Here is a 26701-nt window from a genome sequence, read left to right on the forward strand (position 1 = left end):
GCTTAGTAACCACGTGCCCTTCCACCACACAAAGCTGGGTTGCTATGGATAAGTTTATACGGACCAATCAGCATTCGAAACGCGATGCTCGGCGTAAACGTAAGGGTAAGATTTTGGATTAGTGCCAACGAATATCGAAGGAAAGATTTGAAGCTCAGTGACGTTACTGATTGTCTGAACTACGCATGATACCCCCCAAAAATACCTTATAAAAGTTTTAGGATATAATCTGTAGTGTCTCGATTATTATTATTATTATTATCATTATTATTATTATTATTATTATTATTACTACACTCCACCACTATATCTCAAAGCTACTTTTAAAACTTTACTTTTAAAGGCAGTGAATACCAAATAGTCTTTTAGAAAATGACACATTTCATGTGAATGTAAATGTAAATGTAAATGTTTAAGGTGGAATGATTATGGGTGTCAAGTTGGTATGAGTTCATCAGACACAGCAGTGTTGCTGGGATTTTTGAATGTGTCACTATCACTGTTACTTTGAGAGTGGTCCACCAGCCAAACAACTAGCCAGCTGAGGAGTACATCCCATGTGCTTTGATAACTGTACATCTACAAGCTGTTTCTACAATAAACGCCTTTAAAAGTGGTTGATAATCGTATATTCAAATTTGAATAAGGTCTGAATAGACATCTAATTGGACACTTAATTAACCTAATTAAACAAATAGACTATATGGATTAATGTGGAGGTAGGTATCTTGAGCAACTTGTGTCAGGCCCAGTGTGAGAGCTGCTGATGAGTCCTGCAGTGCTTGCAGGGCTGTGTGAAGAAGATGCCTGGTGGGCATCTCCGCAGCAGCCGTGGTTCATGCCGCTGACGCTAATTTAGCACTAATATGGCCGAGGAAGATTATGCTTAGAATGCTTTAGCCCCAACACACTGACATGCCAGTTCACATTCAACCCTTCTCCCTCGACACACTTCTGGCCTCTAACATGACAAAGACCATTTCCACATTAAATATGGTTTTCCACCATTTCCACCTTAAATATTAAATAGAAACTTTAATAGAATTCACACAACCTGACTCCCACAGACAACATAGAATATGAAACATGCTTAGTAACAAAAAGAAGAAAAAAATTGTCTAAGAGGCATGCACACTGAAAATGAAGATTGTTAGTAGGAGATGTTATACTACATGTTATAAATCAGGAGACCCACCTGCTATGTGTGAGATCCAGGCCATCGGAGGTAGCACGGATTGGGGCCTGTGTTTAACCCGCCGTTGTCCCCCCGAGACTGCCAGACGCGACATGCCTTCATTGGGGTTGGTAAAGAGACAACTGGGGAAGGACAACAAAGGAAAACAAAGGAAGAGTACATGCAAAAAAAAAATCAAAACCCACCAGGATCTCAAACGCTCCGCATCAGCATACGTTATCCCGAGGTAAACAGAGACTGCGGTAAGGACGGCGTCTCCGTGAGCCACCCAGGGTAAACAGGAAGCAGGATTCCTCAGCAGTATGAGGGATAGAAGCAGAGGCATGGGAACACACTTGCAGCCTCACCTGACAACACACCACAGAACAAGGGTAAGAGTAGCTCAGGTGACGGACTCAGGTTACTGCTCGGCATCCAGAAAAAAAAGGGTCTACTGTCTACTGACCCGGGGATTCCGTTACACTTGATTCCCATAAAGGGGTGAATATCGTTTCTTTCCAAGTGTCCTGAACTCTTCAGCGCCATAACACGACTTCTACTTTTCTATTGTATGGGACCCCCCCCCCCCCCCGCCATGTTAATAGGATGGAAAAAGGTTGTTCTGTTGTGTCAGAGACAGGCAAGGGTTGGTTACTGTGAAATGGTGGGGAAGCAACACTCGAGATGATGAGATGGCAGTGGAGGCAAGAAGCAAACCGGTGCTGGGTTTCTGGTAGCAAGTCAAGGTCAGCAACTGCGTTACAGGAGAGGTTATCAGGACTGTGTGGTGCTGTATGAGAAACTAAAGAAGTATGGTTTAATTATGGCAAGCAGCTCCTCTAATACAGAGAGGATTTGTAGAAATCTTTCTGAATACAGCCAAACTTGTGGCAATCGTGATTATTTGAGGCTGGATTGTTCCAATCATGCTTGCATAATTCTAGTGCTCTAAAGGAACATACAACTGTTTAATCATACCAGTGACTATATGGATATAGATATCACAGAATTCACAGTGTTCTTTCCATGAGTTCTGTTTCAGTTAGTTTCATTTAAGTTTAAATATTTCTGTTCCTTCCCTGGCTCACCAGTCATTAACCAGTCAGCCAATTAAAGTAGAGTTGAAGGCCCATTGGCTGTCAGCCTGGTACACTACTCTCAGAGAGTGGAGAGTCTACTCCTGCAGAACTCTAAGGACTGAGCGGGATGGCATCCAAACAATACACCCAGGCCAGTGATATGATATATGATATATATTTTATTGTCCCACAGGTAAATCTTTCTTGGACACACAGAAAAAGTTCCATGTTCACATGTATGCATCCCTTAGTGTCATCATTTTGAATTTACACAATCCTGCAATCATTGTTTACATTGCTCTGCTCAGCCATTGCACAGACCTACAATTTACAACCGTCAAATATTGTACAATTCAGATAACAAAGGATGAATTTTCATTTTATATGAAATTACAGTACATTATTACCACGAGACAGGCTTTTCTTTTAAAAATAAACACAAATAAGATATTATTTTATTATCTTATATTATGTTTACACATTTTAAAAGAAGAATTTTTTTTTGTTTCAATTTTTAATATGATTACTTGCAGCCTATCTTTCTATTTGAAATGTTCACACAGTGTACTGTGATTAAAAAATAAATATAATGATGACTATAATTATTTCAATAAACAGTAATTATGTAATTTAGAGACACTCTTATTTGTGAACAAGCCAAGTGGAAATGCAAACACCTAATGAACTAATATTTTTTCCATAATGAAGTTTACTCTACCATTGCGAATATACACCTCGTTTTATCATTGTTAATATACATTCACATCAGGACATCCCCATCGTTAGTATGCAGAAGCCGAGATGCTGATAGCATTTAAATAGGCTACTAACCTTTTTTCCGTTCGACAAAAAAAAAAAAGAAAAAAAAAGAAGATTGGTCGAGTAAAGTAGGAGAGAACATGTTATCAGCATGGTATTTCAGGGCTACAGAAAATTGTGTTACAAGATGGTTCACACAACAGTTTCGGTACAGAGATGTCTACGGCAAGTTGTTTGCTGTTTTGGACTTGTTGTAATCATTTTATTCTCACAAGGCTTAACAATCAGTTTAAAATGAAATACAACTATTATCACTATGATGAGAATTTCTACGCATCAGAGAGATGGTTGGGGCTTTCACTGACTTCACCTGCTAGTAGGCCCTCTTGTTCTATTTACAATCTTGCTCTGATTTGGAGGAAAAGATGGCGGCGGTGACAACAGTGCGGTGTTGCTTTAGGATTTTGAGGCGTTTGGTAATTTTACATACATTCTGCGAAAGGTTAAAACTTATAATGCACTTAACACTGTACTCACGGTAGTATGCAGAAATAGAATAACTGTATGTACTTAGACCGACAAAAATGATTACTACCATTACTACTTCTGAAAACTAGCTAGCTGGATTAATCCGTTTATTTGCTCTTCCCTTTCTCTAGTTTGCTTAGCTAGCCAGCTAGCTTTTCCCTAGAAATTAATATATTTAATTGCGAATTTAATTTAAAAAAAATATTGCTCCTTCAAAATGCAAACATAGTTTTAAACTATGCATCTCAGAATTTAAATAAAACGTTCTTCAGTTCGTGACATTGAGGTGACCCATTCGTTCGGTTACACTACAGATTTGTTTCTAAATGCAACATAAGGTTAACAAAACGGTCGTTTTGTTCGGATGTTCTGATTCTTTATTGTTTTCCGTCAAAGCCGCAGTTGTCATCCCGCCACTTCAAGCCGTGTCCCAGGCTCCAAGCGTGTGCGGAACATTATGCATTCCAGCATCCCTTAACCTCACAACAGTGCAGACCCTTCAGATCAAGCGGTGGTATGCTCCTTCACCTGAGTGGGTACATAATTACCTAGATGAGCTATATGTACCCATCCTGGATACATAATTACCTAGATAAGCTATATGTACTCATCCTGGATACATAATTACCTAAATAAAATATATGTACCCATCCTGGATACATAATTACCTAGATAAGCTATATGTACTCATCCTGGATACATAATTACCTAGATAGGCTATATGTACTCATCCTGGATACATAATTACCTAGATAAGCTATATGTACCCATCCTGGATACATAATTACCTAAATAAAATATATGTACCCATCCTGGATACATAATTACCTAGATAAGATATATGTACCCATTCTGCCTACACACTTACCTAGATATATGCAGCTTCCCGAAGGAACATGTAAATAACCTCTGCACATTTAGAGATGGAAAAGACCATTTCACACTATACATTCTGAATAGTAGTGAACTTGGGTTCAGACAATTTCCATAATTGAGCATGCCATAGAAATTACTTGCTACTTCTCTTAATATCTAGATATTTGTTATTTTGTGCAAAGTAGCTAATTCAGTGGTTTGTATCCTCTCCCCCAAGTGTCTTCTGGTCAAGTTCTTCAGTTCAAATTATCAGACATTGGAGAGGGTATTATGGAGGTGACGGTGAAAGAGTGGTATGTGTACAGCCACAACCATTTAATTTGCTAGTTCCATTCCCTAATAGATTAAATAAATACATCATATAAGAGAGTTTTGCAGTAAATTGTGCATGATATCACCATCATTTCCTCTGTCCAGTTTTGTGCTAGAAGTATGCATGCATTAGTGAACTTATTACTAATTATCACAAAATGTTGCTATCTTTGGTTAGCAGTGTTACCTCCTACAGTTCATGTTTTAACATTTTCTGATGACCAGCTTAGTAGCTATACATTCTCAAATTAGGCATTCTGCTTCTATGCCAGCTCCAGCTGATTACAGTTGTTGTACTTGTGTAAAGGTATGTGAAGGAGGGTGACAGAGTGTCCCAGTTTGACAGCATCTGTGAGGTGCAGAGCGACAAGGCGTCCGTCACTATTACAAGCCGTTACGAGGGAGTTGTACGGAAGCTCTACTATGATGTGGATGCGGTCGCCCTTGTCGGATCCCCACTTGTAGACATTGAGACTGAGACAGTACAGGGTAAGCCCCCCTCCTAGGCATACACACACCCATCTTTTTTAAAGACTTGTAACACACACTGTTCTTTTTTTAAAAACCCTGTAGTACATTATGCTGCAATCATGCTACCTGGATGCCATTTTCTGTCTGTCCGGCAGATGGCGCACCAGAGGAGGACGTGGTAGAGACGCCAGCAGTTTCACACGAGCACACACACCAGGAGATTAAAGGCCTCAAAACCCAGGCTACCCCTGCAGTGCGACGTCTCGCCATGGAGAACAACGTGGGTTGTCTGACATATAAACCAGTAATGGGTGAAGTCATGTGATGGGTTCGTGGGTGTGGCAAAACAAAATGTTATCTCAAGATTTCAAGTTGCCATTCATATTTAACAAATTTACACGAGGCTTAACATCATTGCACATGTATTTTCAGAGTGATAATTAAGTTTTTCCAATTTGTGTTGGTCATTTTACAATGATGATGTACCTTGGGATGTCAGCTAAACTTTAAAAAAAAAAAAAAAAGTTTTTTTTTTTTTTTTTTTTTTTGCATTTGACCAAATAGCAAATTCCAATCTTTCTAAATCATGTGGCTAATTTGGGCCTCTCTTTGCACTCCATGTTTGTTTCCCACTTCTGTCTCCCATCAGATTAAACTGAGCGAGGTTGTCGGGACAGGAAAGGACGGGCGTATCCTGAAGGAGGACATCCTCAACTTCTTGGCCAAACAGACAGGAGCCATCCTTCCCTACGATGAAGTGAAGCAGCCGGTTCCACCAGGGGCTCCTGTCAAGCAGAAAAGGCCAGGGCCCAGCCCTCTGCCTGCTATCCTGTGCCAGGTTTTCACAGGGAAAGACAGGACAGAGCCTCTCAGTGGTAGCATGGCAGCTGCTTTAGTGTTCCACTTCTAATGCTAATGACAGCTAATATAAGCTAATGGGAGGAGTTTAGGAGTTATAAGAATTTATTCTTCTTTTGCTCCCTCACTTTAGCCTTGAAGATATAGAATAATACAAACAGCTAGCCTGACTACAAGCAGTTTAGTTCGAACTGTTTGCTCCAGGCTTCTGTTCTTCTGTCATGGCAACACTCATGTAGGTTTCCAGAAGGCCATGGTGAAGACCATGACAGCCGCTTTGAAGATCCCCCACTTTGGTTACTGTGACGAGGTTGACCTCACTCAGCTGGTACTCCTGCGATCGGAACTGAAGGGCCTGGCTGAAGCTCGGGGAGTGCGGCTCAGCTACATGCCCTTCTTCGTCAAGGTTTGACGCATGGTGCACGTTTTCCTACTTCTTACTAACATCTCTGAATATTCAAAATGGTGTTAAAGGGATAGTTTGGCCAAAAATAATAATGTATATTGAATACAGTATGCCAAAAACATTTTATTCAGGATTTGTACTGTTAGCCATGTTAGCATTTTTGGTCAGACTATCCCTTTCATATGCTCCTAGTTCTCTAGTTGTTCATACTCTTCAGACACCACTTCAACCATGCTCATGAAACTCTGCTGTACTGTCCTTGTATAGGCTGCATCAATGAGCCTGTTGCAGTTCCCAATTCTCAATGCTTCTTTCGACGAGGGCTGCCACACCATCACTTACAAGGAAAGCTCCTATCTGCTTTTATAATTCCTGAGCCTTGTTCCAAAACTGAAGTCATTTAAATGACTGAACGAGCAAAGAAGAAAGAACATTTTTGTACCCATACTGAAGCAGATGACTGAAAAGACATTGAAAAGAAATTCTGTAATATTTTATGTTATGCTCAATTATCACCTAAACACTTCTCTGCCTTTCTTGTTCAGGGGTCTCACAACATTGGCCTGGCCATGGACACCCCACAGGGCCTCCTGGTGCCCAGTGTGAAGAATGTGCAGGCTCTGAGCGTGTTCGAAATCGCAGCTGAGCTGAACCGCCTGCAGGCGCTGGGCTCGGCAGGACAGCTGGGCCCAGCTGACCTGACTGGGGGCACATTCACGCTCTCCAACGTCGGCTCGGTGAGCTCCCCGAACCTGGTCTGGTCTCGCCTCCGCAGGGATGTGGGTTGAAAGAAATCGTAAAAAGACTTTGATTCAAGAAAGGTTTATTCTTACCCCAGTGAAAAGATGGATTAATATGGATTATGATCAGTGTAGGTTATGAGTGCAAGAAGGCGGCTTTATGGGCTTAAGGCTGCTGTAATCAGTTTCACACTTCATGCTTATGTTCATCAGATTTAGCCACTGCAGCAGTCTACCACCCTCTTGCTTAATCACACACCCTCCATTCAAAAAGTTTTCCAAAGTCCCACACTCCAAAGACGCTAAGCGTTTAGTCTATCATTCTATATGCTTGTGTGGAATATGTTCATTATATATCTCAACTGCTTTATAAATTAGCCTAAAATACAGATTGTGAAGCTTGAGTTTTTATATTCATATGCATAACTAGTGCATAACACCTGCATAACTTTTTTCTAATGTGACCCTTAACTGTGTAGTTCAGTTTCTGGCCAAAAGATGGCGATCACTACTAACGCATTGAAAAAGTGTTTTGCAGTCCACTATACTGTAGCTAATATGAATCTTAAATTGGTTTCAGAAACCAAACATAAAATAATACAAACTGAGTTGAACCTGGATAACAGTTCTAAGGTTTTGGAAAAATATCCCAAAAACATTCAGGAACCTATTTGGGATCAACTGGCCACAGAACTATAATAAGACTCAATCCATTCAAATGACCTTGAAACTCAAAGCCTTGTAGAGAGTTGAGTCAGCTGTGGTGCATCCGGCCAGGAACTAAGTCCTTCATTACCTTGGGCTTTCAGCACGGGGAATAATTACTCTTGATTCCTGCCGAACCCTGCGTCCTAAACACTGCCTGTGAGATTCAGGACAAAATGATCTGGTTCCTGTAGCTTGACATTTTTCAATTGTTTCTGGCTCAGATTGGAGGAACCTATGCCAAGCCAGTTATCCTACCCCCGGAGGTGGCTATTGGCGCTTTGGGAAAGATCCAGGTTGGTCATTATATTCTGTAGATATTATATTCTGTATTTTATAACTACAGACATGCAGGCTATGCACTGTATGATCTAATATAAAACAAGTGTATTTTGCAATTTAATTTATCTTTGGCCACCTTGTCACTAACTACAAAGGCTGACTCCAGATGTTTTAAGCATTCAAAATGGCTTTGTTCAAATATTTGGATTTCTGAGGCTGGCACTCTTCTCTTTTCAAGGCGCTGCCCAGGTTTAACTCCTGCGCCGAGTTGGTCAAGGCCCACATCATGAGCGTCAGCTGGTCGGCTGACCACCGTGTCATTGACGGAGCCACCATGTCGCGCTTCTCCAACCTGTGGTGCTCCTATTTGGAGCAGCCGTCCTCTATGGTCCTTGACCTCAAATGAGGCATTTCTGAGAACCTTTGCAGGAGACCACCCTGGGGCTTCTTCACTTAGTATGTTGGTGTTGTTTTGGCCATCCTACTCTTAGCGGGGCCAAGGTGCCTTGCCTGCTACATTAATGTAACATTTCAACAAATGGAAAAGAAAAGGTTGTCATTCTTGAAACTTTTTCTCAGATTACTTTCTGATTCAACAATCACTGTAAGTCTACAATCTGAGATTTTTTTGCTTGTTAATAAAATTATAATGAATGAACAAGCATTTTGCACCCTATAGGTGCAGTTAGTATATTTGATTTCCAATTATATGGATGTTTTAGGGTTTTTTTTTAGCTTCATAGTTTTTACACCCTCTTTTACACCCTAACTGAACTTCAGCCTCTACTGTAGATGTAAGGCTCCAGTTTCCTGTACTTAGGGCCAGAGAAGCCTAGAGTGGATGTGGTAGAGGCTGGTACGGGTGGGGGTGGGGGTGCAGAGGCAGTCTGATGCTGCTCCATCTCAATGCCCCATCTCATTGTCTGCTGGCCATCTCAGAGACCTCTTCATCTTCACAATGAACATCTGTAGAGCTGACAGACAGCTACTTCATTAAAGCGCCAATGGAGTGGCCTCGCTGGACTCTGAAGGGACACTGTTACATAGGAAGCTTCTTTACAATTGTATTGTAGGTGTGATGACAATGTGGCAAGATTGTGATTATGCCCAAGGAAATTTAGAAAAAGAAAAACATTTTTTTAAATGTTTAAAAATACAAACTTAAAGAAAATTTCTCAAGAATGCTAGTTTTGGTTTAAAGTATTTACAAGATAAGACATTTTGAAGTTTTGTATGTTGACTTTGCTTGGGCAACTTCAAGTGCTTTGTATTTCCTGTTTTTGGAAAGATTTACTGGGGTTTCTTTGGACCTGATTTATTTGCCACATGGGATGGGTTTAGGCCCAGCGAGAAGCAGCTGAAGAGCATCTATTCAGTAGTAAAGCTATTGGCAAGGTTGTACTACAAGCAATTATAAATAATGGGGCAGAACTGTTTTAATATGGTCTGGGTCAAACAATAGTGAATCTTTTCTGATGTGCAAAGTGATCATGCAACAGACAAGGGATTTGAGGGTCTCCTCTCCAAGAAAACATTTAAGTCTGTAGCTTTTCACTAAAAAAGGCCTTTAAAAGTAAGTTAAGCAAACCAAAGGCTTCCTATTATAACCACACAGTAAGTTAAATCAATATAAAACCAAAAATGCCAAAAATCACTAACTTGTAACATGAACAAGCCAAAACAATAAGAGCAAGGTAGGAGCAGTAACAAGTACATGGGTTTAATACCCAAAGATGATGTATATGGTCATACTGATAAATATGTAAGTCATAGCAAATATCTATTTTTAATTAGTTTATTTTGACTTTCCAATTAGCTATTGCCACCAGTGAATGTGATGGTTATAATACACCATGCACACTCATCATTTTAAAACTAAAAACCTGCACATAGGGAGAAAATGGAAAGATTAAAACAAGATTGAACAAAATGGATGCACAACCACAATAAAGTATCATCATCTTCATTTGGAGTCAAACTATAAAAAGCAAAGAGGGGGAAAAAAAAAGTCACAGGAAGCAGTTTTGGTCCAAGCATTTACTTGGGACAGTAGTACATGACATGATATCTGAAGAGGAGCCTTCCGGTTATTGCAGATGCACTGAAGTGAATCTATGTTCCCAAAGGGCATAAATCAGCCCAGCTCCTATGCACCACAATGGTAATAACAACAATTACTACTGGGAGTAGGAACTCCTCTCTTTTCTGTGCAAAGGCTTGTTGGCTATGCTTCCTCACGGAATGTAACAGTCCATTTCAATGGGATCCAGGATTGATCCCTGATGCACACCATGCGTAAGTCCTCAGTTCGGCAGGTGCCAGAGACAGCTTCAGAGGTTACACAGATCCAAACGGGGGCTCCAGATCAAAGTGGGATAAAAACCATTATATCAGTAAAACCCTTAGGTGGCTTTTGAGGACTGGGTCTGACTCTGGAAGACATAAACAAAGAGTAAAAGTAGATAGAACAAAACTCACTTGGAATGGCTACTAGAATGGAATGTGATGATACAAATAAAGATACACCACCGACCAATTGGCTTTCTACTTTAATGTTCCGAATAACGAAGAAAAAAAAATGACAAGGGTTTGAGGGGATTAGGGACTGCTTGTACTGTAGATCACTAGCTGATCCAGAGCTACCAATTTAAGCATGAACTTCAATTCCCCCACTGCAATCACTACAAAGCTCTCACGGAATGTTTCCGATATTTGGCTTGCTCTTAAACGAGCTGTATTCCTAAACTCTGCTAGATAAACCACCAGCAGGTTCTATCAAGCAGCACTGGTTCAAACTGGCATTATGCTTTTTCAATGCACGCATACGCACACACGCACATGCACGCACGCACACTTTTTCATGAACCTTTGTCAAGTTTAGTTCAGTGGTTTTTTAGCTAGGCCTGCATAAGTGGGGCATTTTTTGGAGTGCTTGAACATGACAGAGTCATTTCATAAATCTCATCAATGCCACCTGAGGGTTTTGAAATACATGTACAAAATGGAGGTCCATACTGGGAAAGATCTGAGACAGGCATACTACATTGTCACCGTCCTTTAACAGAATTTCCTCTTAAACGATCAAAGGCAATGTCAACTATCCTTCACATAAATAACAATATAATGTACATTCATAAAAATAAAAAAAAAGCATCTACAGGACTGCTACATGACCAATACAATAGTCTTCATAAAAACATATAAAGAGACATGGTATACAACATGTTGGTGAATCTCTTCATTTCTGGAGGTTCAACTCCAGAGCCAGTCTTATTTTTTCTGATTATCACCTCTAGATCCCTGTTATGGGAATGTACATATAGGTTCATACAGTCTTTGATTATTTTCATCTTCCAAGTAACAGAGCTTTGAAAATAATCAAGGTAGTAACAACAAATCAAAAAAGATAATACAGTAACTGACAAGTGGCTGTTCCTGTTAAAAGCCTGTACTAGTGAATATAGTGAGTGAGTGCCAGTGTGTGCGTGAAGAGTTTGTACATGACTGTGTGTGTGTGGTGTAAACAGGCAGCTTTGTGATGGACTGATTGAATAGCCATGGAAGGCTTAAGGTCCCTGAGGGGACCGTGATCCATTTCTAGGGTTCGAATGAGCGCTGAAGAGTGCGGCCAGATGTCAGGTGTCATCGTCCGTGTCCTCTATCAGTACCTTGGTGTCACGGATTTTAGATCTACAAAGGTAAGACGGAAGAACGGCGTGAAGAGGTGGCCTAAAAACATAAATTATACTAACATACTGATTGTAGTCAGTATTCAGAGCATATTATATAAATTAGCCATAGGTATCAGCAAATAGCCCATCAAACCAAACAAAAATATTGTAATCTATTGTTGCAATTATGAAAAGGTACACGTTTTGCACACTGCTTAACAGCTCTGCCAGATTTTCATCTTAAACATAGATGCTTGTATGCAGACAGTATGGGTAACGGATTGAGCCTTTTCAGTGGTGCGGTGTTATGCGTACTGGGAGGCGAGGCGCGGCCGTCGGAGCGACATGCTGTAACTGCGCTTCCAGCTCTTCTTGCCCTGCCTGTTCCTCACACCATCCTCCTGGTCCATCATCTGCTCCAGCAGGGTCTGGTCGTCGGCATTCAGCGGTGCCACGGATATGTCACGCACAGCACGGAACTCGCCGCAGTTGTTCAGATGCTCATTCTCCAGACGGAAGAAGTTCCACACAAAGCGTCTGAGGGAAAGGTGAGAATGGCAAGGTTATGCTGATAGAGCTGTACAAAGCTGTGTCTGTGGTTCTGTGTGTGTGTGTGTGTGTGTGTGTGTGTGTGTGTGTGTGTGTGTGTGTTAGAAACAGGGGTGACCTTTGTCAGGGCCAGCAAAATAAGATAAAGCAATTATTACTAAAGCTACATGTTTGATTTTTTATTTATTTATTTTTTACACTGAAGGGCAAAATATTTCATCTTCGTTACTGAGTTTAGGGCTGGGGTAAGTCTTAGAAAAATCTGATTACATGTAGATACACACACACTGCCTATTTTTACATATGTGTATGTCAGAAGTTGTCTTGTGCTACATGGTTCCTGAACTATGGATGTCTGTAGCGATTCTTACCTGAAAACCTCTAAAGGTGCAAGAACAGTGGCCAAAATGTCAGCAATGTCAACATGGTACGTGGCTCTGACAGTAATAGGAATTGTCCAGGCAAAGCGTAAGATCACATTTTCTAATATGGCACAGTAATAGTAAGCCTGGCAAGGAGAAAGCAGAATGCATTCAGGCGGAGCTTTAGTACATGGCGACGCATACAGAACATATAGCAGAATCGATCTTCTTTCTATCACTACTACAACCAAAGCCTCATTCATAACGGACAGCAACTGTGTATTATCAAAGTCATACAGCCACAACATTACAATGAAAGTCACAAATTTAGTGAGTGGAATCCAGTGCTTGTGTGGCTCCCCTTACCTTCTGTGGGTATACTATTTCCTCTCTGAGAAGTGCGTTCTCCCCTGCGTTGCGGTCAAAAAGGCCCCAGTCCATTTTTAGGTCCCACACAAGTGTATAGCACGAGTTGATCACAGAGAACGCAATCAGCAGGTAGAAGAAAATGTCCGCCTCTGAAGCATTATCTTTGCGAACTGAAAGAAAAATTGTTTCATATCAAAACTTGATACCAGTTCGATATCCGCAAATTCTGAAACGGAAATGCACAGAAATAGACAAGCATTCCTCAAAGTTCAATATTTGTACCCTAACATACCAACACTGGATAAGATTGCAAGGTTTTTACTGTTATTTTGTCAGGTGTGTTTAGTTAGTGGTCTATGCAGGACACATAAATGACAGTCCTACCTTTGTGTGTGTTGTAGAGTGCTGCAAAGGTCACCACAAAGAAGGTTGTGGAGTATTTGCCAGCATTGACCAAGTGGGGAAAAGCCCGCCGAGTATCCCTGTAACGTCTCAGACACTGCACGAATCGGAACCACGCCGGCAAGCACTGGATGACAGCCCGCACCCCGTAGGAGTATGAATTACATATACCTAACAGGAGAAAAGAAATGCAACAAAAATATGACTAATGGCTACAGGCTTAAATCACCAAAGTGCTGTATTGATCAGCAAATTGATGCATCTACATTTATAAGTTTTCCCAAGTTCACCACTTTCAAACCTGCAGATATATTTCTGGTTCTTGTACAAAGTACATTACACCAACAGATTTGTCATGGGTGGCCAAATTTTACATGTAGTCTGGCATAACATAGTTCCATTATTAGTCAGGATGCATGACTCAAAACACTCTCAATCACACACAATCGCAATAAATATCCATTTTATTCAAAAACTTTGTTGAACCTTTTGATAAGGAATGACACCTTACCATTAGATATTTCATAGCTTGGTGTCCAGTTTATCTCCAAGCTGTAGAAGCAGACAAGGTACTCCAGGTCCATTAGAAGTACAGCCAGGGAGTTGAGCTGATCAGCAAGCCAGAAGTCAGCAAACTCCACTTTGTGAAACGGAGCTGTGACCACTCGAAACTGGGGGTAGGAGGAGGCGGCATGGCAGGGGTTGGAGGCAGAGGAGAGATAGCTCACCAAATGAGGGCTAAATGATTAAAAAACAATCAATTGGAGGCCCAGTGGAAATGTGAGAGCAAAATCAGTGCTCTGAAGGGCTGGGACACGCACACCAAAATCAGTGCTCTGAAAGGGGTGGGGCATAAATCAGTAATCTGCAAGGTGTGGGGCATAAATCAGTACTCTAATGGGTCTTACCAGAAGCTTGAGCAACCAGAAGCGTGATTTATAATAGCAGGTCTTGAAAGGATTGATGAGGAAAAGCATGAAGAAGCCATAGAGCGCTAGAGGGTTGGCCCAAATTGGGATCATTATGGCCTCAGAGAAAAGACAGGACAGGATGCTGACACACCACAGCACTCCTAGAAAACCAGCAATCTGCAAATCAGACAGAACACAAGGCCATATAAAAGTTCATGTAATGCAGGAACAATATGCTATTACCAGTCAAGTAGACGGCTTTCTTCTTTCTGAGAAGACGAGGTCAAAAGCACCTCAAAGAGATGCTGGTGGGAGAGGTTGTTGCGTGGGTTCAGCTCGAAGATCAGCACGTGGTTGACACCCGCCTGCCTCCAGCCATACGTGTTGATGCCCAACAGGAAGAGGAACTCGATGAGCAGGAAGCCGCCACGGTAGATCCGCACCAGCGGCCACACTGCTGATTTGTCCGCACCGAATTTCACCGTGCCGAATTTCACCGCGCCGAATTTCACTGCGCTCACCGCGCCTGTGCACGTGACAAGTCACAGCGCCTCTTAAGTTCAGGAGAAATGGCCCACTTAGTGTGGGTGGGCAGGGCACTGGGTTTGGGGAGCTGGTCACTGGGTGGTGTGAGGTGGTGGACAAGTGAAAGGGTTGTACCTGTGATGGTGATGGTGACTAATAAAACGATGAAGACTCCGCAGTACAATCCGACCCTAAAAGTTGTCCATGCCGGCGCAGGCTGAAATGGAACAGGAAGGACAGAGCTATCACAATAGTGGCTGACTGTGACTTCACATCATAACAAAAAACAAACAAATGCAAAAATAGAACTGTTCCCGATATTCATCCTGCGTTTCTAAGTTTAACCAAATTAAAGACATTTTCCTGCAACCATCTAAAAGGAACACCAACACAGGTCCCCACCAGCTCATGCTCATAGTCATCCATTTTTATACAAAATAAAACACAATATTCCTTTAACCACCATCTATCACCTACTCATGCAGATGTCTCACCTGGGCTGCACCCAAGGGAGGCACTCTAAGCCTCTTCATAGCCTTCTGTCGGTCACCCCCCTCCAACTCCGCTGTAACCAGGGCCTAAAAAAAAAATGACCATGTGCTTTTCATTTATTTGACTGTCGCTTTACTGTCATTTCAGTGTGTTGTGTCCTTAAAAAGACATTTCACAGTAGTCTGACCAGCCTAAAAGGCCTATTAGAGTATGAAAGATTACATTCTAGACACCAGGTACCTCAGTCTCAGAGATGAGCTGGGTGATCTTCTTACAAGTGTAGAAGGGTGCAACTTCCACGTGGATGACACGCCAGTCTGCCCCCCGTGCCGTCTCGAAAATCTTGTCATGCTTCTTAAGAATCTTCCGGAAACCAGTGAAGTTCAGATTCTAGAGAAAAGAAGGCACTTCTGTTCTAGGGACAGTGGTACAGCAATTAATTACGCAAGCAACGCTGAGGTGGGAGCAGTTGGTAAAAAGTGATCGGAGAGATGAGAGATGCCAGCACTAAAGGAGGCATCAGTGTGAGAGAAATAGCAGAGATTGAGTCATACTGTTAACAGAACAGCAGCAAAATGGATGGAAACAGTAGAAGCAAAAAGAAAATCAGATGGGCTTTTGTGATGAGGAGATGCCTGGTGCAGTCTGTGATTATTAATTGCATGTTACCTGTGCTCTTCGCACTGCTCTCACTTATTTATGAAAACAGTCCTAACTCTAGTCTAGCTCAGACACACCTAGGTCGATACAGTCAGGTCACTTTCAGGTCCCCCAGGCCCAGGAAAAGGGAACTGCTGACCCTGGGGAGGGTGGGGTCTGTTTATGCGTGAGGGGGATTCTGACCTGATAGTTCTGCAGCAGGATGAGGCTCAGGTAGAACTCGCTGAAGGCCAGCTGCAGGTCTTTGATGTTGCGGTGCTTGCAGCGCTCCTGCTGCGACAGGTGGAAGACAGGGCGGCGGCGGGCGCGACTGCGCAGGCCCGGGGCGCGGCTGCTCTCACGCTGCGCGTCCAGCGACGACTGCAGCTCGTTCTGCAGCGTGGCGAAACGCCTCTGCGCCTCTGCCAGCTTCTCTGCGGGGCCAGAGGGTGGGGCGGGGCAGACAGTGACATCAGCCACATGGAGAGATGGGTGGATGAGTGGATAACTTTATGTATGTGGAGTATATGAAAATGGCTTAAAGGTAAAAAAGTAAGCAAGAAGGGATTTTGATAAATAAAAAATAAAAAAAATCTGTTTGTGGCTCCTTCTACATTTAAATAATTTAATACGGTTTCTGTACATAATTATTCTATTAATTTATACATTTCTATACAGTTTCTATTAATAATTACATATTATAATAAAATATATATATAATAATAATAATAATAATAATAATAATAATTTTATTTGTTCAGTACTTTTTACAATATACATCTTAATGGCAGCTACACACAAAGTTATACCCAGGGAAGGGTTCTGTTGAGAAATCATGTGCTTACCTGAATAAAATGTGTTAATTTTGGCCAATTCCTTCTCACATGTTTGAAAGAACTTCTCCTCAAACTTGGCATAGTATCTCTTAACAGTGTCTTCATCTGTGACTAGAGAGACAGAGGGAGTACAAGAAAGACATGAGAAATGTAAGTGATAACATGGTCTTGAATATTTTCTTTCCATTTCAATCCAAACCACTTTTTGTACGTATTTGCCGGTTTGCCAGTTTGGAGCCGGACACCAAGCAGCGTGTCTCTTATCCAAAGTGACAGATCGCTGAGAGTGTACGGCTGAGAGTGTAGAACTGCTGCTTCCATGGTAACAGTGCCAAAACACAGCATGGTGGAACCAATATCACAGATAGCATTCTCGCACTGCACCAGGCATATCATCACAAAGCCCATCCGATGTTCTTTTGTGCCAACAAGGGAGATCTAGCATTAATAAAGCAAGTCCCAATTTCAGAATGATGAATGAACCAGTGAAAACCAAAGGCAGAAATCCATGACAGAACACTTAGGGACAGCTTGAGGACTGGTGGGACAGTTTCCTAATGCCCCGATGGCCCACTGCTGAGAGGGAGTCGACTATAAACAGCACGTTGCCAAGGAGAAGTGGGTGAGAAGTGGATTTCTCCCGAGGGGCACGGTGGTGTCTCAGAGCGCATGGCTGTACAACATTCACGCTGCCAGACACTGAGTCATCATCTTCGGGAGTGAGTCAAATGATTATTTTCCCTGGACGGAGGATTTTGGTTTGGAGAAATGACACGGAATACATAAATTACTTTGTCTCACGTGTTTACTGTAACTAGTGCTGTCCATGACTCACACCTTGTTTTCTTAATCAGGGCATAACATCAACAAGAGACAAAACACTACCTTTTTTTACAGTAACAATTCACAAGCCACCAGGTCATTGTTCAGCACAGTTCACTGCTATATTGTTAGGAAGAGTACTCAGCTACTTTCATAACATAATTCAGACCAATTGAATTTTTAAAAATATTTTTAGCAAGAGATGAGGGGAACATGCTTGAGAAATGTGGAGAGGAGAGAGTGTGAGGGAAACGTGGTTTTTAAGCACATTTTCCACCAAAAAGCAAAATTGATCAGACTCATTATATTAAGTTGTGATAACTAACATAGCCCATTATGAGCCTGCAGAAGACCATATTTAAAAGAATCACAGTATCATTTCCCAAAGACAAAATGATGGAAATTGACATTGTTTGAGCATACTTGAACACAGTGTTACTCACTGACATTTGGTTTATTATTAGAAGAATACACAGCATAACAGAGCTGTGAGTACAGTCACTCAAGGCAAGATGCCAACTTATCAAATCACTCTTATCGATTATTGTAGTTCACTGTGATAAGAAGCATATGTAAACAGTTTAGGTAAACAAACCACTATAGCCATATAAAAAAAGTTCCTAGTTGGGTCAGTTACCATCCATGATGAGGTGTGACAAGGAGTTTACCAAGGTTGTCTGCATTGTTCAAGACAGAGTGCATTTCTTATCCTATTCTGCAGTTCTTGATCTCAGGGAAATGTTGCAATGATTTGGGACGATGAGGGTTCACATGGAATGAAGAGAGCAAAGAATCAATGTAGGTCAAATAAGAATGTGAGTGACCTGAATAGCCACATGTTCTTTGTTCCTCAGATTTAACGTCAACGAGTAAACAGGGACAGTTTCACATGTTCTCGGGATTCAAGGCTGTCTGAAGAACTGCACCTCTAAGAGAAAGATAACTATCAATTTTAGTCCAAACCCAACATGATTTTGCAATGTTTCTCTAGCCCAGCTGTAGAAATGGTCTACCATGGGAACACATGGCTGGGTGCATGGTTTGGGTAACCTTCTGAGTGGGGGCCTGCAAGTGGGTCAGTGTGTCTGGCCTGGAGCACGGACGAGGCCCTTGCAGTAGGACATATGGCTCGATTACACACGAGCACAGCGGGGACGGAGAAACAGGGCCCTGACTGCTTTCTCACACAGTTGGAGCTTAGGGCAGGAAGCTAGGGTTGCAAATTGCTAGGGGAAATATTCCCCCTCCCCCCTCTACAAAACAGAAGACCATGTAAACAGTGTCAGAGTGGGATTCTGGAACTCGCCAAGATCCTTCTGGAATCTGGCATGTCCAAGCTGGGCCTCATCACCGGATGCTCCTGTGGTAATGTCTGGACATGGCCATCAAAGTGGGAAAACCACTCTTTATGGAGAAATTCTGAGCATATGATCTCATTGTTAGACTGGCAAAGGCTGTCATAATAGTATGAGTAACTTTGCGCCCAAAAGTCTCACAATGAGGGGTTGAGGTTTGCAGCCGCCTCCACAAATCAGTCCTTTAGCTAACGTCACTGCCAGTTATGGCATTTCACCAGCCGAGAGGGGCACTGCGACTTTGGTTTTCACAAGTGTGAGTGTGTTTTAAACCTGAAATGATCGCGGTTAACTGCCTTCAACTGGCACTCCCCAAGAAAAGCATAAACATACAGAGAAAGCAGATTACTGTTATTTACACATAATTACAACCGACTCGCTCCCACGTCTTTGTGAAACCCTGAGCGCACTGTGCGGGATTGTGACTGGGGTGGCAGCATTGACACAGAAAAGAAAAGCAGCAAAGCGGCGGCGGCGTCTGGAACAACCGGGCATGGCGCTTTGGGCCGTGTGCGAGGAAGTGTGCGGGTGAGTGGCCACCTGCTCTCATACCGGAGCGCGGGTGTTTATCTGACAGCTCTGTACTTTAATAAACTGCTGTGACTGCTCTCCCTGAGCTTTCCATCGCACATCAATGAGGATAAATCACAGGCAGTGAATGGGTGAAAATTTACTGCCATGGCCAAAGCAGTGTTTAACTTGTGCTGCCCAAGGGTAATTCCACTAAAGCTTGAGTGCCATAACAAAGGAACACTACTCTTCTCACCCCAAATATAGACGTCCCAGGCTAAACATATTTTCTTATGTGGGCTTATTCCTTGCATAGCTGGTACCCTGTCTATGTCACAGGAAAATGAACATATCCTGATGCTACAGGTAGCTTTTAATTACTTTGTATTGCACATTTGATTTTTATTGTGTACTATACTAGTCCACGAGAAAAGGAGTCTGCAGAAAACATTCAGAATGCTACTCCTAAACTGATGAAAAGTTTAAATTACTAGTAACCCCAAATTAATATTAAAAACTTTGTTGACTCTTTGAATTACACTGCAATTTGTTGTCACTAATGACACCATCTTACACAGTATCCCTTTAAATGTGTTTCATACAAAGTAGCACATTTTTTTGCTGAAGGACAAAAAACGTCGTTCCAAGTTTTGTTGCCACAACATTACGATCCGTAGTGAAAAATAGATCACTATAGAGGCACGTGTTCGTAGCTTATTAAAGACATCATTGTTTATATCATAAACACAAAAATAAAAACCCAAACAAATAAAAATGGCTGATTTACAAGCCACTTAAGTTTCTTTTATTGACATTGCAACCTTACTGGGAATCTTGCTACAGTAAGATGTTGCTGCTAGCTAGAGAAATTCACTTTTTAAATTTAATTTAAGCCTACCAACAATGAGGGTCATCGCAATTCCTGTCTAAAAAGGATATTATTAGGTGACATCAACATTTATCACACCCTTCATAATAACATGCCAGAAATGTTCCAACACTGAGATCATACCCTGGAAAGGAATCTTAGCTGTGTCTGACCATTCATAACAAAGCCATAGGTGACATTCACTGGCGACACACAGAAACGAAGCAGATTAGTAAAGCTGAAAACCCCAGATGCTCTTTCTAAATGTCTCCAACTTTAAGCATCTTATGTTGAAACTTTAGTGCTTACTTTTATTTGTAATAATTCAGAAATGCTTACTTCTACTGGGTTTAGCTTGTGTTCTTTATTCCAAAAAAGCTATGATACGGGCTTGTGACAGGGAATCTGGTCTATTACTGAAGTATGGTTTTAATTACGGCTTTGAAACTCCTGAGGAAAAAACCTACTATGAAGTCATCGGAAATGATTAAATATACAAAAGGCACATTTAAAGTGATAACATTCTGATGCAAAATTGCAAACACACGCCACACTTAACGATACACAAAAAGACCACAAAACTTCCCTCTCAAACTACTTTTCACAAATTGAATGACACTGTTTGATTCAATTCTTGTTGACTTAGAAAACCCAGTACAGAGCTCTGTTTAGAAGGGCAAAGCAACAGAGTACTAGACCATTACATCCTTATTTGTGTGACAAGAATGACAAATAGTCAAATTCAAGAAGAGAAAAAAAAATAAAAAAATAAAAAAAATAAAAAAGACCTTCTGTTCTTAATAGGAAATGTGTATCCAGAGATGTGCAGGGACCAAACCAAGGGGTTTATGCAATTAACCTAGTGATGCATGAAAGCACACATGAAAGCATGCAGCTGCTATGACCATACGTGTGATAACACCAGGATAACAACATGCGTTAGTGTAGTTTTATGAATACCGCCTTATCGCAATGCAAGCCACCGTTCAGGAGAGGCTCAATTGACTGTCCAGAGACGGGAGGCATTTGACTGGATGGTACGGACTCTGCCACTTCAAGTATTGTGCCACGTCGTGCATGCCCGCTGCCCCCTTTGTCAGCCACTTGGGTAGTGTAGAGGCTGCCTTCGACTTTACGTATCCATTCATGAATTATGGGATACAACAAAAGATGCATCAAGACAGACTGCTGTCACAGTGCATCCAGGCACCATGCCCTGAGCCTAGTACAACACTGCCCCATTCTACCTAACTTTACCAAGCAAAGAGACTACGTATATAGGAAAGGATGTTCATCCTCTAATCTTGACCAATCTGGGAAATTACAGTTACAAATATATTCATATATGGGTCTTAACACTGAAAGCTTGTTAAAGATAATCGCAATAAGGAAGGGATTCTAACTATGTAGTTAAGTAAATCGCAACCAAATGATCATTGCCTAAATGACCATATAGTTTGCACCAGCTGGGGAAAGGCATGAGGTGCTCTTTGGCTAACATATCGACTGCAGAGTGCTTAGCAACCACAACAAGCCTCTATAGGTTTCCATTCTGCCTGCTGTTCTTTGGAGTGCTGCTTCCCCAAGCCATCATAACTCATCTCTGCATGTTTGCCATAATGAATGCCTGAATTCAAAAGACTCAAGAGAAACCAGGCCCTCTATAGCTTGAACATTATGTAGCACGGTCATAGCAATATCAACATTTACCGTGTCATGCAAGTCTATGCATGGGAGCGGTTTTATAATTGTTGTACATGGGTGGATCATATTTATGTTTGTGTGGGATGTGTATTCTATCAAACACACGCACACAATATAGTTACCTTCAACTGACGGAGCCTGGTCCTGGGCAGAGTACAGCATCTCCTTAAAAGCCTGTGAGGAGGAAGGAGGACATGAGAGGTTATTTCCAATGGTCAAATAGTCAGCATTAGCATGTGCCTGGCCTGGTGCCATTTCTGCCTTCCAGGGGAACATCTGCCAAGGTGCATACGCAGACAAGGCAGCCAGAATGGAAAGAAGTCACAGAGAGAGGAAGGGGAACTATCCAGATCTGGCCAGGAGGACAGGAAAAGGCCGATAATAATGGTGCTTCACATTTTCATGTGACTGCTGCTACAACACACCTGAGTCATCACAGCACCCCCACATTCCCAGTGTGAGTGTCTGAGATCAGTCCATAAGCATCCTGCAAGCAACAGGAAAGCCAGAGACTTGTTAAAGAATCAGGTCAGCAACTGCAGAGGGCAAAACTGCCATGTTTGGTTCATAAACATTTATGACTCTGACAGAGATTTTTATTAAGTCGACAGGTATATTCTAAGAGGTGGGAAGTCATCACTATGGCACAAATATGAGGTGCATTCTGGAGACTAGCACGATCTAAAATTCAGTGGACAAAACACTGCATATTCATGTCTGTCACTTACACCCACCCACCATTGCTAAAAGAGTAACACAAATGCCAAATTGTAGACAATGCCTTTGTTTAGAATGTAAATGGCATGCCTGTTTTGTTCCACCAGTTCTTGAATTGTATTTTTAAAGTCAAAAACTGTGAACTTGTGAATCAGGGAGGTGACCTCTACCCGCTTATCCATTTACTCTTCACTATTAAGACAATGTGCTGATTCATGTCTTTTTTAAAAAATCAGCTATTCCCTGCACTTTTTGGTCACCCTCTCCCCATGCCTTTTGCTGTATAGTGGGGGCTTCTGGGGCTGCTTGCAAAACACTAGGTCAAAGATCACATCTTGCCATAAGGAAGTAGTGGGAGGTGAGGGAATGGCAAATGGCAGTATCCAATCCTGGTTATCCGATATCATTAATGACATCTCTCCCTGCCAGCTCTCAGACACAATCCTCTAACTCTCACACTAGCATATGTCTGATGTCTTAAACAAAGAGAGACACAATTAATCAGTTAATGCCAATATGATGGCAATGTCTAATTTATATCACATACAACAACAGTAGCCATGTATTATGATGTTCTTATTGACCTTCCCAGAACATGAACCTACAGTGTCCCTTTACAGTGTTCTGAGCCAACAAGGAGAATGCAGAGTGAAAAACAAAAACAAAAACAAAAAACAAAAAAGCAGCCCAGGAAAGTCTGACAGTGTTGATGCCATAAGCCTTGCGTCAGCAAAACACTGGCCTGTGTAAATCCCAGCATGGCCCTGCAAGGCCTGCAGTGTGCAAGCCTGGTGTCCTGCAGACAGAGCTGAAAAGCTCATTCTGCAGGACACTGTGGCATGGCTGATTGGTAAGACAGAGACACAAAAGCTTTACACTATTATGGCAGAATGTTTGGCAGACTACAGGGGTTGTAGGGGTTTTCCTACAGTGTTGTAAAGGGTTCTGGGGGGGTAGCGATGTTTGGTTAATACATGCCAACATTTAGTGTATTTCTATGGACATGGTGCAAATATTAGTGTAGCTTTAGCTAGGCCTATATTATAAATATGATGTCTCTATTGGTGCCCCTAATTTCCCACATCCTTTTTCTCTCCGTCTAAGACTGCAGTGAATCTGAAATCCATGTCAGTGTGAACTGTGTAACATTTGCAATCTGTCTGCAATCGGCTTGCATCAGCTTTATCAAACTCGGGAAGTCGCTAAACAGAAACCAGCGTTGCTACAATGCACTTTTACTCTTTAGAGCCAACTGTGTTCAACCTGTTTTCAACTGTCGTTCTGAGCAGCTAGGTCTTAAGAAAAATTCCTTATTCCTGTAGGAATACATATTGAAGGCTGGCGCGCTCAAACTCAGCACTGAGCTAGAAAGCCACGTCTGTGTGTAAAAGTGCACTCAGCCTTTGTCTTACACTGCACACCGGAATGTAACAACCAAGCTTTCATTCTCATTAGCTGATTGGGACATGCACACACAGTAACCCATCCACTTTGCTCACTGTGGGTGATGACTAATTTTCTATCAAAGCACCAGGACAGCAATAATCTCATTATGTGTAGGCCATTAAACCTGAAGGCGCTGGACTGCAGTAAAGCCCAGCGACGGAGCCAATGTCCACTGTCAGTTCCACTGCAGCTGGCTCACAAGCGGTCATGTGAAATAATTAAATTATGTTGCCTGCTAAAGCATACATCTATGAAGGCATGTGTCAACATATATCTGCATATGAAGATTAGACAGGGGCGAAGACGGGGTAACTTAAAACAAACAAACTCCCAAAAAAGCCAAATAAACATTAAGGAGCCTGGAACAGTCTGAGAGATAAGCACGTCTTCGTAAATGAGCGGCAAAATCTAATCAAACCTGTTAGGGAAGAACGATAAATGTGAAAGGTCAGCAAAAAAACCTACTCCGTCAGCTGGTTAGCTGCATGCACTAACTTGAAAACTGAAATGGTTTGTCTTTCGAGTGCAATTCAGCATACAGTTAGACCAATGAAACAGAATTTCACAATACCATGCAAGTATGAGGATTTGAGAATTAAGACAGAACTCAAAGCGTTACTGGAATAGTTTAAATATTTAAAGAGCAAGTAGAGGAAGAGCAAAAATCTTTTACGCTGCTCTAGAAAATGGAACATTATTCCGTGGTGTAACGCTACATATTCAGTCTAAGCAGACCTTTCTACTCCCTCCACCTGACAGATTAAAAAGAGCTGTCTCAATGATGTGCCCAAAACAATCTGTATAGTGCTCTTAGGCTTGGTGAGAATTCATTAAAACTAGCTTATCTGAAACCGTAAACCCAAATATAAACCAGTGTCTGGAGGTTGAATATCTCGCTACCATTCGTTAGCCACCAAGTTACCGTTACACACATCATTGTCATTCCTTCATTAGCTAGTTAGCCAGCTAAGCTAGCCAGCTATTTATTAATTACTAGGTGATTATTATTGTTCATATGGAAAGCGGTGGCAGCAAGTCGAAGAGTAATAAAAACACTATCTATAATTCTTAGATACGTAACCAATTTCGTTTATCACAGTAATAATAAACTGCCCCCTGTATGGTTTATAGTCTTTTAAAGGTGGGTATTAGCTCTAGCTAACCAAGTCGTAGAGTGCTAGCACAGGACTTCGTTAACGTCCGTTCACGTTCACTCACCTCATATTGGATGTATTGTTTCCTCCACTCCGGGGTGATGTGCGCCGACAGATGCTCGGTAAATTTCATCTTTGGGATTTTGCGAGAGACCCGGTCGGAAAGCTACCAGATGAAATCATCAGCGACTGAAAACGCTTCTTTTCAAATTCACGGTCGCTTTTTCGTAGCTCTCCAGTCCCCGCTCCACATAACAGCCGAGGGAATATGACTGACACACAGACATGTTCCTAAACGAAAGGCCTCGCCATCCTTTCAGTTAATAGCTGGATATACTGCGAGACGCTACCATAAGTGACTGGAAAAGTACGAGGACGGCTATACACTGACAATATTTAAACGTTTGGTGAAGCTGAAAGATCTGGCAGCCGCCATAGTTGTCGGGTATTTCCGTCAGTGTCGCGTCATGTACATCTGGGAGAGGGAGGGGGTGTTTACGAGCTGAGGAACGATGCCCTTTTCAAGCTTTACACTGTCATTTACAAAGGTATCTTGAATGCAAAAAAGCAAAGGGTGCCAGCAAGCAGCATGGAAATTACGTTATGTTTGATGTAAACAATTTATTGAGTAATCGTTTAACCTGGGGAGTATTATTTGAAACTGCTGTTTGCTTACATCCAAACAGACTACCCGCATCGATGTTTCTTCTTGGAGGTTTCTCTGCTTTATTGATTGGAAGTGCGTTACAGATTTTAATAAAGCGAACCGTAATCAAAAGGAAATGAAAAGCAAAACGTTTACTTAACTCGCTCTTCAATATAGCTATCTAACTGCGTGTAAGATACCGTAGACCTTAATATATTTCAGTGGCAACTCTTCTTAACACAGGATTAAGGGTTTAAGTGGATGTACACTTGCCTGATCAAGTTCATAGACGTATGCAATAAATCATTACGATCTTACATTTACGCCACGTTATCCCAAATCCTAAAAACTGTTGTAAGGAAAACTTGCAAAACTCAAAGCCGACGAGGCCATTAACTTTTTATACGCAATAGCCGTCCATAAAGAACAGTGCTGTGCCTAGTAATTGTCCACACTCACACATTTCAATACATTTGGCATTAGAAGTGGTTATTTTCTAGACTTGGCTAAATAGTGACCATGCACAAATACGC

At 41.8% G+C, this 26701-nt stretch overlaps 2 protein-coding genes across 4 annotated transcripts; one reads left to right on the forward strand and one right to left on the reverse strand.

Moving 5' to 3' along the window:
• The first annotated feature begins 3401 nt into the window (after positions 1-3401).
• On the forward strand, positions 3402-9879 carry LOC113584246 (lipoamide acyltransferase component of branched-chain alpha-keto acid dehydrogenase complex, mitochondrial-like). 3 transcript variants are annotated; one of them, XM_027021041.2, is made up of 11 exons: positions 3402-3488; positions 3937-4054; positions 4634-4709; positions 5036-5217; positions 5355-5479; positions 5849-6074; positions 6297-6463; positions 6731-6808; positions 7009-7200; positions 8133-8204; positions 8429-9879. In XM_027021041.2, exons 1-11 carry the CDS (start codon positions 3438-3440, stop codon positions 8594-8596), a joined length of 1455 nt encoding a protein of 484 aa, XP_026876842.2. In that variant the 5' UTR covers positions 3402-3437; the 3' UTR covers positions 8597-9879. The 3 variants fall into 3 exon arrangements, with proteins under 3 accessions (XP_026876842.2, XP_026876844.2, XP_026876843.2); XM_027021043.2 differs by having other exon boundaries at positions 3434-3514; positions 3937-4076; XM_027021042.2 differs by having other exon boundaries at positions 3434-3514.
• A 333-nt stretch (positions 9880-10212) lies between these two features.
• On the reverse strand, positions 10213-25961 carry xpr1b (xenotropic and polytropic retrovirus receptor 1b). The gene is made up of 15 exons (XM_027021040.2): positions 25587-25961; positions 22328-22379; positions 16956-17057; positions 16315-16544; positions 15712-15861; positions 15474-15557; positions 15115-15196; positions 14748-14980; positions 14452-14631; positions 14055-14214; positions 13526-13714; positions 13139-13311; positions 12782-12918; positions 12177-12398; positions 10213-11880 (listed from the first exon to the last, which is right to left on the reverse strand). The coding sequence occupies exons 1-15, from the start codon at positions 25653-25655 to the stop codon at positions 11826-11828; spliced, it is 2118 nt and encodes a 705-aa protein (XP_026876841.1). The 5' UTR covers positions 25656-25961; the 3' UTR covers positions 10213-11825.
• Positions 25962-26701: the final 740 nt, after the last annotated feature.

Source organism: Electrophorus electricus, chromosome 18, assembly GCF_013358815.1.
Source record: "Electrophorus electricus isolate fEleEle1 chromosome 18, fEleEle1.pri, whole genome shotgun sequence".
Taxonomy (NCBI): domain Eukaryota; kingdom Metazoa; phylum Chordata; class Actinopteri; order Gymnotiformes; family Gymnotidae; genus Electrophorus; species Electrophorus electricus.